The sequence below is a fragment of the Panthera onca genome, chromosome A2 (genome assembly GCF_046562875.1).
Source record: "Panthera onca isolate mPanOnc1 chromosome A2, mPanOnc1 haplotype 2, whole genome shotgun sequence".
Taxonomy (NCBI): Eukaryota; Metazoa; Chordata; class Mammalia; order Carnivora; family Felidae; genus Panthera; species Panthera onca.
In genome coordinates this window covers 135,319,294-135,331,145 of record NC_138340.1, presented here as the reverse complement: position 1 = coordinate 135,331,145, position 11,852 = coordinate 135,319,294, and the positions used below count along the sequence as shown (strand labels likewise).

The 11,852-nt window shown below is 44.7% G+C and overlaps 1 protein-coding gene across 1 annotated transcript in view; it reads left to right on the top strand.

Moving 5' to 3' along the window:
• Positions 1 to 705: 705 nt before the first annotated feature.
• WNT2 (Wnt family member 2) overlaps positions 706 to 11,852 on the top strand; it is a 48,102-nt gene continuing 36,955 nt past the window's right edge. The window contains exons 1-3 of the mRNA XM_060632962.3: positions 706 to 1,573; positions 3,924 to 4,150; positions 9,329 to 9,606. Of these exons, the coding sequence (XP_060488945.1) occupies positions 1,491 to 1,573; positions 3,924 to 4,150; positions 9,329 to 9,606 (588 nt within the window). The 5' untranslated portion in view covers positions 706 to 1,490. The remainder of the gene's footprint in view (positions 1,574 to 3,923; positions 4,151 to 9,328; positions 9,607 to 11,852) is intronic.

The following is an 11,852-nucleotide window of genomic DNA, read 5'->3' as shown; positions in this document are numbered from 1 at the left end:
GGGGGTGGCGATGACAGCATCTTTCAGGTTTTTGGCGTTTCTGAGTTTGGCCCCATCCAGCCTCTCACCGCGCTCGCGCCCAGCAAGGGCTGATGCTCCGGCTAGTCCAGGCCCTGGGGGGGGGGGGGGGGGGGGGGGGGCGAAGAGCCCGTCCTTCCTATCTGAACGGCCACCCCTCCTCGCCCTGCGAACAATGCAGCGCCCACCCCCACCCTCAACACGCATACACATTCCCCATTCCCCGAGGCACGCTCCCCTGGCGGGCGGCGGGTCCCTCCACCCCAGGAAGAGAGCAATGGAACAGTTCACGGCCGCCACGAGTTCCTGGTCTTCCTTCCTTTCCGGTGATAAACGGCGGGGCTACAAGCCAGTTGCTGCTTAAGATGCTCCACCCGCGAGCTTGAGCCTCTCTTGGCTCTGTGCGGGGGCCCAGATCCAGGACCCAGGGTCCTCTTACCCCCGCAAGGCGCAAAGGCGTGACCCGCGTTGGAGCGCAGACCCCCGGCAGCTCTGCGCTGCCTTGGTTCCTCCCTATGTGATCTTGTGCGCTCCATTGCGCCGGGGAGGAACTGAGTGTGCGTAAAAACCGCATCTTCCCCAGACACTTTGGCTGAGGTTGCCTGGGTGAGGTCCGGAGGGTCATGGACTCCCGGCTCCCCACCCTGCGAGCTCTGTATATAAGCCCAGCTCTGAGGAATCAAGGCCACAGGTCTTCATTTCCCTGAGGCCTGGCCCCGCCCTCCCCAACCTTGCCCGGCAACTACTCGGCAGCCCCAAATCTCTACTCGCTCTTCCTTTTGGCTTTGAGAGAGAAGCGGAGCAATGAGTTGAAAATCATCCCTGGATTTTTGCATCCTGTACACAGTTATCTCCTCATCCTCTCCTTCATTTTCCCACATTGCACTCTCGGAGACTTCTGTGTGCCGGAGGGTAGCCTCGCCTATCCGCCTATCTGGAGCACCGGTCCTGTGGCAGGAGCCCCACTGATGCTCTGACCAGGAGCTTCCCGAAAGGTGCCTCCCTCCGCGGGTGCCCAAGGCCACGCAGAGGTGCTCCTCCTTCCCCGCCTCACCTCATCTCCAGACACCTCTTGCCATCATTGCATCCACCCTTGTGTAAAACCCGCGCCCCCCGCCCCACCCGGCGCCGCACCCCCTCCCTCGGCTGCTCCCGGCAGGCGGGGAGCCGAACGGACTGGGGCGCGCGGGAGGCGCGCAGAGCTCGAGAGCTCTCGGGCTGCCCGAGCTCGCAGCGCCTGGGGAATTGGGCTGTGGGCGAGGCGGCCAGGGCTGGCCTTTATCGCTCGCCCCGCTGGTGGTTTGAAACTTTATCAGCGAGTCTCGCCACTCGCCGCAGACGCGCGGGGGGCGGGGGCGCGGCGAGGCGCCTGCGGCCGTGACGAGGCGCTCCCGGTGCTGAGCGCTTCTGCTCGGGGCACGCATGGCGCCCGCACACGGAGTCTGACCTGATGCGGACGCAAGGGGGTTAATATGAACGCCCCTCTCGGTGGAATCTGGCCCTGGCTCCCCCTGCTTTTGACCTGGCTCACCCCTGAGGTCAGCTCTTCATGGTGGTAAGTCCACGCGTATGGGTGCAGGGGGATTTTGGAGACGGGAGTCGGGAACGCAACTAGCCACAGAGACCTTTGCCGGTGGCGCTTCCCCGCGGCCACAGCCATCGAGATTCCCGTCCAAACCCCAGCTGCTGTCCTCTCGCACCGCCCCAGCCTCAGCCCCTTCCTTTGCTTTTCCTCGGAAGACATTCCAGCTTTGACAACTCCAAAAAATAACCCACAATTTCCCTCAAATGAGAGCTCGGATGTTTGGTTGATTTGGATCCAGCTGAGCGACAGCAAAATCAGCCAATTTCTTATCCCGTAGAGACGCACGCTAGCCGGGTCTCTAGCTCTGTTGCACAGGCGTGTGTGTGTGTGTGTGTGTGTGTGTGTGTGTGTGTGTGTGTGTGTGTGTGAAAATTCACCTTGAAAACTACAACCGTCTCCCCCACCCCCTCCAAATAGCCTCAAGATAAACCGATGGGCCAATTCTGGCAGTCAAGAGCTACACAACCCAACGCGTATGATTTTGCATTATTTCCCGTCCTTCCACATTCCTAATGCTTCACCCCGTGGGGCGGAAGAACGCCTTGCCTGCAGGTAGAGACTACCACCTTAACGCGAAGATCCAGCCCCAGGGGGCTCTAAGATGCTACCCTGTTCAAACTCATAATCACCCCCAAAGAGTAACTTTGCTGTCCTTTGCATGGTCTGTTATTTAGTTATTGTGCATAGCAAAGGAGGGGCAGAATGTCGATATGTAACAGGTCCTAGCGTCCTTCAAAGTTCCAAAGGAAGATTCACTCCATTTCCCTTCCTTCTGATCTTGAAAAGAGGTGGAGTTGTTAAGGTCTGTAACGTCCTTGAAACTACAAGTTTCAGAACAGATACTAAAATACTAATTTAGAAGGACCCATTATAGTGGGCTCTTTTTTAAAGAATCTGGCCAAAGTAAGAAGTCTTAGCCAAATTGAAGACTAGAGCAGGGAACTTTAGGAAGACCCTGAGCTCTTCAAAGGAGCAAGGCAAAGCGTTGATGGGAAGAGGGGTTCAATTCCTTCCTAAGCCGCTTTGAACAGAAAGGCGTTTAGCCTTGACATTGCTGACATAGGATCAAAGATTGATTTATCAGAGTGACCATTTTTCAATAAAATGACTATTTCTGTTTCCATGGGCATATAAACATTATTTATTGCCCAGGCTTTTTGTCACATTGTCTCTCAGCTGTCACTTAAATATATTTTTTGGAAGTCACAGCTGTAACGATTTAATGATCATATAAAATAATGAAAATACAAGAAAAAGACATTCTCCTTGTTTGATCGCTTCAAAAGACACCTATGGCAGCTTGGGTTATATAAAAAGGTACCTTTCTAAACATTTCACAACTAATAGAGAACATCTGGGTAGAGATGATGATGTAATTTTTTGTTAAAGTTTCTTTTCAAAAGTACTTTATGGAGCTATAACACTGTTTGATTCTTCCAAACATTTAGTGTCCTTAATAACAATAGAAAGAATTTTTTCTAAAGGTTCTCTATAAAATCCAAAAAGAGCTGGAAAAATGGAAATATTTAAAGGATTCTTTGGTAAGGAAAGAAGTGCATGTCTAAGAGGAGAGTGGAACATCAGATACCAGCAGGTGTTGATTAGACAGATACAGACAGTTTCTAAAGACACTTAAACGTTAGGTCAGATAAATGGGAGCAAGCTGCTTCTAAAAGTTGACTCCAGGGGCACCTGGGTGGCTCAGTCGGTTAAGCCTCTGGCTTTGGCTCAGGTCATGATCTCGCGGTTCCTGAGTTCAAGTCCCGCATCAGGCTCTGTGCTGACAGCTCGGAGCCTGGAGCCTGCTTCAGATTCTGTGTCTCCCTCTTTCTCTGCCCCTCCCATGTTCACGCTCTGTCTTGCTCTGAGTCTCTCTCTCTCAAAAATAAACATTAAAAAAATAATAAATAAAAAATAAGTTAAAAAAAAAGTCGACTTCCCCAAAGGGAACCTCAGACATATTGGGTCACTGAGATCAGAGCCTTCTTGGGAAAAGCCTTTGAAGGGTTCTCTCCAAAACGCACCGCCCCTCCCCTTCACTCCATTCTCTGACTGCAGACCTTGACTCTTCTACCCTGGCCAGATCACCATCAGGTGGCCCTGGCTTCATGTCTAAGACACACAGTCATTGCTCTGTTTTGGGGGCGGCTTCTACCAGATCACTCTCCACGCCTGCTGTGTCCCTTCTTGCTTTCTGATATCCCCAAAAGGATAAGGAATTCGTATTTGAGCCCTCCTTTGAACTCTTTAGTCTCCTGGGAAACTTGGCACCAGCCCTCGCTGATTATGGCTTTTCCTCCTCTGTGTTGGTCCTTTTCAGGTACATGAGAGCTACAGGTGGCTCCTCCAGGGTGATGTGTGACAATGTGCCAGGCCTGGTGAGCCGCCAGCGGCAGCTGTGCCACCGACACCCAGATGTGATGCGTGCCATTGGCCTAGGCGTGGCCGAGTGGACTGCAGAGTGTCAGCACCAATTCCGCCAGCACCGCTGGAACTGCAACACCCTCGACAGAGATCACAGCCTCTTCGGCAGGGTCCTGCTCCGAAGTAAGTCTCCTGCCTTCGTGCAGCTCCATGGGCTGTCCTCTCACACACAAGTCCCTCACTTGGTCTTCAAAGTCCCTGCCCACCTTTTCTTGCATTTAATTAGTCAGAAGTTTGTTCTTTTTGGTCCCTGTTTTGTAGATGAGGACTAGAGAAGTCAAGGAACGTGCCTAAAGTTTTGGAGGAGGCCAGTCACGGGTTAGGATGTAGTGCCCCAGGCTGGTGTCTTTTTGCTCTTTGCGGTGTCCATCCATATCCTGTCACAACCCTGCCTGTCCCTCCAGAATCAGATTTTGTCTCCAGGAGAAAGGAGGAAGCAGCCATAGGGCCCTCCTGACTTTTTTTTTTTTTTGGTAACAATTTTCTTTATGTTTTTATTTATTTTTGAGACGGGGGGGAAAGGGGCAGAGAGGAGGTGGGGGACAGAGGATCTGAAGTAGGCTCTGAGCGGACAACAGAGAGTCCCATGTGGGGCTTGAACTCACGAACTGTGCGATCATGACCTGAGCTAAAGGCAGACACTTAACTGACTGAGCCACCCAGGCACCCCTCTCTTGACTTTTTTATTCTTTCTGGGACTTGAACCTTCTAGAGGATTTGAGCAGATAAGGGTGGAATACTCAAAATTTTTTTCAACCAAAAAATATTTCAAAAAACACATGTGCTTATTAAGAAGCAGAGACAAATCTCTGCTCACACCTTTCACCTCCCATTCAGCTACTCAGCTTTGAGTCACTCTGTGTCTAAATTCAACACTTTTCCCAAGCAGATTGTATATTCTGCATGGTAGGGACTAGCCTCTGTTCTCTGCACTTGCTTGATGCCTTGTGTGTTACAGACACCATTCATTCATTGAATGGTTGAATGAATGGATGAACTCATTGTGAGCACATGTTGTTTTTCAGGCACATTTTAGGCAGAATAGTATTTATGGAGGATAGGGGTGAGAAATATGAATATACAGTTTTCAAGCATACATGTTTGTTTTTCTGTTTTACTTAGAAGGAACATTAAACACTATCTAATCACATAACAAATTTCTTAAAAGTTCTGAATATGGGAAGTAGCTGGCATAAAAATCAAAGCAAACTAACTGAAAATCAGATTTCAGTTACCCAAAAATACCCATCCCTTAAGCTGGCATTAGCATTCTTCAAGAAGTAGCATAGCCCATTTGCTACTGGAAATCTGACTGAAAACACAACAGTTCATGTGCGAACCCCAGAAACAGGAAACTACACTTGTTTTTGAGCCCCCCCTCCTAAGAAAATCATCCAGGCTGTACACTTGGTAATGCTTAACAGAGGGTGTTTCTATCATGTAATCATCACAGCCCTAGGGTTTTATGAGGCCAAATGCATAACTGAATGTCTCTAAAATCCCCCAAGGGCGTAGTACTCTCACTCAGTGTATCCCTAAAGTTAATTTACTGCGATATTCTGCAATTTTATCCTCTAGTTTAAAAACTATATTCTTCTGCATTCCTTTTGGAGTTTCAATATGAGATCGCAAATTTTTGAAAGGTTAATAGTCAATTTCAGCTGCATGGAATTTTAAGACTTCACCTAGATTAGCTCACCAGTGAATCAATTAAAGTGCTGGACCTTGTCAAAGAGAGTTTACAAGTACCTAGCACACGTGATCTTCAGGCACGTTGTGTACAGGCTCTCGGTGTTTACGCTATATCAGGACTTTCCTTTCCAAAGTGCTCACAATCATTTTTCAATCACTACAAATTAAATGTACTTCTCATTGACAAAATGTTCGCCTCCAAAATCTGTCTGCGAAAATCCATTCAGATGTCTCCATACTGAATAAAAACCTTTAGATCACAAATCAAATGAAGCAGTTTTGCCTACTGATCCTAAAGATAGCATGTCTAGGAAAGCTGGGAATTCATTTGTAAAATCCTTTAATCCTGGCTATAGGGTTGCTGAGAGGGAAGAGGTTAGAACTGGAGGAAGGGGGCTAGTTCAACTTAGCCTAAGGCCTCAGGTAAATAAGAGAATCTAAGCTGTACTTCCTTCAGGGTTCTTTCAGATGAAGCTGAGTGTTTTGCCAAAGTACTCAAAACTTAAAACACTCATGCTACACAATTTCTTTCCATTCTTCACAGAAGGCCAGATTTCTTCCTGGACATTTATATAAACTCCTATGACTGTCAGTGATGATTTTGTGTTGGTTATGGGAGGGCTGAATTTGGCCTAAAGTAGTTTATCCTGGAAATAATCAAGAAATTCCAATGAAGCTATCCAAAGATTTTTACAATTAATTGCTTGGAGGGAAATTCACATCTTAGGTTATGAAGAACTCTCTTTTGGAAACCTAAATTTCCTTATAGATGGATAGGAAAGGCAAAGGCCAACACCAGTGATAGGAAGAACATAAAAGTCACTAACATATACCATGGTCATGGAAAAAAGGAAAATATGTGTTTGCCTCTTTTGCTTCAGAGAGCTAGAAGATGACAGAAGAATTTTTAGGAACACTTGTAATTCACTCATTCCACAGACTGTCACCAGCCATAGGCAGAGAAACTTAAAGACCAAACTAGTAAACCTAAAAATATTCCTGTAAGAATACGCCTCTAGAATTCTAGACTAAGCCTTAAAAAAAAAAAAGGTGAGTAAGACTCATCCTTGGAAATTTCCAAAAAAAAAAAAAGGCAAGCGTTTGACGAGTGAGCTAAACGACCCTTAACCTTCCAGAAGGTGTAGTTTCTAGCATTTTGCCCTCCCCAAATTCTGCCCCAAACAAAAATGATGCCTATGCACTTGATAGCCATTTCTTGACTTATCTCACCCTCAAAATTAGAGAAACTTCAACCACATCAGGAAATTAAGTACCACTATTTAGATTTGGATTTTATTTCATATTGTGATGGCTTTAAAAAGAATCCGTTTTTCTAAGAAGAGGCCCAAGATCAAAATGTGTTTTGTTACAAAGCCAACTCTTGAAATGTGCTACTATTTCACACATAGCATTTCAGTGATGCATCTAAGACATTTAACTGAAAACATCTTAAGGCCGTATATATACATGATACCAAAACATCTGGACGTAAAATGAAAAGTCAGTCAATGTGCTAAATTTTGTGTGTAAATATACACAGTAACATCTAGTTATTGAGTAATGTGTTTGAGTAATAAATGACAAATATTTAGAAAGGTGATATTTTTACTTTGGAAATTACTTCTGAAACACAGCAGATTTTAAGTGATTTTTCATCTTTCGGCAACAAGTCAATGTAATTGTTTGCAAGTTGTGCCAGGATGAATTCTGCACGTAGGCAATTTATTCCTTTACTGCTTTCAAAATACTCTCTGGTCACTAACACTCTACATCCATATCTTCCATACCTTTCCCCTAAAAGACCACCACACAAAATTGCTTTTCTTTCTCCTTAAAAAATAAGACTAGTGCTAAACACATTAAGCATTTGGAATTTTCCCTCTCTGAGATATCTCTGAATGTAGGCTCTGGACTCCAAATATAAAACCAGGCTTTAGCAGACCAAGGGGGTAACCCTCAACAAGGCATTTTCCTAAACTATAAAACGAGTATAATAAAGTGTTTATTTACCTGAAAGCCACTGCCTGAGATTAAGCCACCTTAGTATCTATTAATCACCTTCTTTTGCGAAACGTCTCAGTTCACTTAGAAAATCTGTGATCCTTATAATAGAACCTGGGACTCTTTAAAAGAGCTCTGCGACCATCACATCTCTCTCTGGAGAGTGCTACCTATGGCAAATATTCATATAATTGATTTTACCTATATATGGGGCATGATTGATTCCTTTTTTGATGGTTAGAGGTTTCAGGGGAGATATTTTTTTGAAGGCTGAGGTAAGTGCCACTTAATATGGTGTAGATATGTTTTCCTGATTTTTAATAATGAGACTAGCAGAGCAAATATTGCAAGGGACATATAATAAATTTTAGCACCGAATGACAAACGGAAACAAGCAGGACTTCAATGCGAAAAGGTGGTTTGTTCTCCCAGCTGTGTGGTTCAAAAAGTCACACTCGTCTTGACACATGGAGTCACTGACTGGCTCTCCGTTTTCTGCCTTGTGTTATCATTAGGTTGTTGAGCTGCTATTTTGCTTGTTAATATATTTGCTGCAGCACCCATTAATAAAGAGGCATGCTAATAACAATGAAATACAGCCCCAGTTGAAAAATGAGGTGCACACGGACCCTAAAGAGCCTTATATCTGTCACTATACCACAACACCGTGTTATGAGTTACTACAGATTATTAAAATAATTTAATGTAGTTACTGCACTGAAATATGTACCTTTCAGCCTGTAAGGGAGAGTAGCCTGTGCTCTAATAAAGAACAATTCTAAGAAAGCACCCCAAAGGGTTCTTGCCCAAGTCTAATTATAGGCGGTAAATTTGTTTCCTTCCAGAAAAACCAAAGAAAAGCTTTTCACTGTCTTTTACCCAATACCGGTGATTAGTGCAGGTGTTCCAGAAGAAAGTAAATTCACCTTAATAGTTAGACATAGTATGTAACTCAAGGATATTGCATATTGCCTTCAACAATCTCTCAATTACTTGTGAAAGTTGATGCCGAGCCAAAGCTTCCCAGTGTTAACACACAGAGCTGGTTACTGCCTGAATTCTCTTCCCACCTCAGCCCCTAGGTTTCTTTGAATTCAGTATTTCAGTCTGGACCCTTCATCTGACAGGAGTGTCCTCACTAAGGCCTGCAAATTTGGAAGGATTTTTTTCAAGGAGAGCTACAGTAGCGTGAATACCAAACTGTTTTGTGGAATGACAGAAATCGGAGAACTCAGGCTCTATTACAAGTTAAATGAAAGCCTAGAGAGAGCTCCTGTCTTCTAGCACAGGAAGCTAAGGTAAAGCCAGGGGTGGGCAGGGCAGGCTTTTGCTGCATTTTCTTTCACACGCTTAATTTACTCCAAGGTGGTTGTCACACCCATACCTACACTGACAAAAGCTTTTATTATACGGAAGCAATTCATATTCAGAAGTGAGCCCTGGCTCTAGAAGAGAATCCTTCAAGAACACCAGGACCTTCTTGCCGGGGGGGTGGGGGGGGGGGGTGGACTATGCCAGAGGTAGAGTGAGTGGTAAACAGCCATAGTGTGAAAGTTATTCAGAACTAGCAATTCCAGACCATGTTTAAGAAAAGCATTTCTGTTTCAGGTAGTCGGGAATCTGCCTTTGTTTACGCCGTCTCCTCAGCGGGAGTTGTGTTTGCCATCACCAGGGCCTGTAGCCAAGGAGAATTAAAATCCTGTTCCTGTGATCCAAAGAAGAAGGGAACCGCCAAGGACAGCAAGGGAAATTTCGACTGGGGTGGCTGCAGTGATAACATTGACTATGGGATCAAATTTGCCCGAGCATTTGTGGATGCCAAGGAAAGGAAAGGAAAGGATGCCAGAGCCCTGATGAACCTTCACAACAACAGAGCCGGCAGGAAGGTATGGACAGCAATGGTGCTCATTTTATAGACTGCATGGCCTTATAAATCACTTAAGCTGAGCTTATCTTAAGCTTTCCTAGAGTTGGTAAAATGCCGTACAGTCCCAACTTCCCACTGCCCCCCACCCCACGCCCCACCACCCAGCTGTATATTCTAAAGAATACCGTGGACTGGGTTGAAATGTCTCCACCCGCGCTCCACCTTCCTTCCCACAGCTGAGCTGGAGTCCACCCATTGCATTTCACATTGTGTAGAGTCCAGTGTTTTATGGCCCCTCTGGATACTCTATCATCTAGACAGAAGATATAATCTATGGGTGAGGATAGTGCTTCATCCCACATACCAATGGGGCACTGAATGCTTGTGTCTGAGGGAATCAAGACCCAGAGCATCTTCTCTCAAACTCATCATGAAAGTAACTCACCAGGCATGGCTTGTTGACTTCTAGATTCAGGGATGTTCTTTTTAGAAACAGACCCAACTCTCATTCATAAAAGCCCCACCTTGTCATTTCCGGGCCTGGATGAGTAAGCAGACCAGGGAAAGGCATACCCCAAAGGGATGCTCTGACTCCTTATCCTCTAGTTCTGACTAACTTCCTGGACTATGGGTATCCAGTCATTATTCACCTCCTAACCCCCATTTGTCAGATGAATGAAGAGGCCCTTGGGCGCTCAAGGTCATATGGAGAGTCTGTAGAAAAGTCTATTAGAACTCAGGTTTCAGCTTCTAGCCCAGGGGTACTTCGGCCCAGGATTAAACCATTTCGGAGCCAGTGTTCAGATCTATTGATGTACCGTTTCTTTCTGCATGGTGACATGACCAGAATAACTAGAGAATCTGAATGATGCACATTATCTCTTTCTTTGTGTAAGAAACACAAACTGGCTACATTAATCAAATATTTGGTCAGAACCATTCTAGAATAATTGAATTGCCGATGAGAAGAGATAACCATAATTTGTCTTTTATCAACACAAAATAAAAATGTGCTTGACGTTAATATATAAAGAAAGATCAGCATAAAATTGAAAGGTCCCCAGGAGGGCTTTAATAGAAAAAAGAATCGAAAAGAATGCAGATCTGTTTGGATGAAAACCCTTTTATTAGGCTCATGGAAAGAACAAATCTCATTTAAAGGAAGTTGGAAGGAAAGTCTTGCTTAACACATGGAATGAAATGAGTGTGACCTGAGCTGTTTACAAATAGTACCTTTCTTGAACTTTAAATATCAACATTCCTTATTTTCATGAATGTATGAACTTATAGTGACTACTGCCAAGAATATAGACTATGGTTGTGCAATCATACAACTATTGGTAATTACTGTTTGTGCAGTGGTTTAGATTAAAAAAATTTTACATTGACCTCTGTTTTGACATTGATACCACATATATAAGTTATAAAGTGTGGTGTCTTTGATAGGACTGTGCTGCTAATTGTTCAAGCAGGGTGTATACTTAGATCTCTCGAACCGTTTGCGAAGGTAAAGGCGTATGGTCATACACTGTAACCAAAAGAATGTTGACTTATCAAAATAAATGTTAATTTTGCTTAATAGGCCATTAGGTTTTGAATGTTTCACCTCCCCAAGACAATAGATCTTAGCTATTAAATTGTAAGCCCTGATTTAACATGACTTTTAATATAAATCACATGATTCTTCACTGTGTAGAGGTGAACAGCTGTCAGGCCTCAGATATTCTCCTGCCTACTCTGCAAAACTTAGGAGGCTACTTTTGATTGGAATAAAAGTGCACACACTGACTTTTTAAAATGTGGCTTTAATTAATGGTGGGTGGGCAGACTTTTTCAAGGAGATGCATGATGTCAGTGAATATGAACTTTAATGAGAGTAAATGTATTGAGATAAACATGCGTCTCTAATTCTCTTCTTGCGGTCATTAGACCCCCAGTCTCTACTCCCCCTTCCTACCAGCAGAAGGTCTGTGGAATCAAAATGAGAACAGGCTGGGCTTGTGTTTGAAGGCAGGCTTCCTGAGCTAAGCCTCCAACTGGCCTGGTTCTAGAAAATCCCAGCCTCTCAGACCAGATAGCAACATCGGTTCCTTTTGTGAGCTTTTCAGCGTTTCCCAGATTGTCCAATATGAACATCTTCTACCTTTTAAAATGTGGGTCGAGGAACCCATACATTTTATTTAAAAGAGAAAACATCTATTCCAAGGTTATGTTTAGCCAACACTACAAAGTGAATTCAACATTGCCATACACAACAGGCCTTCA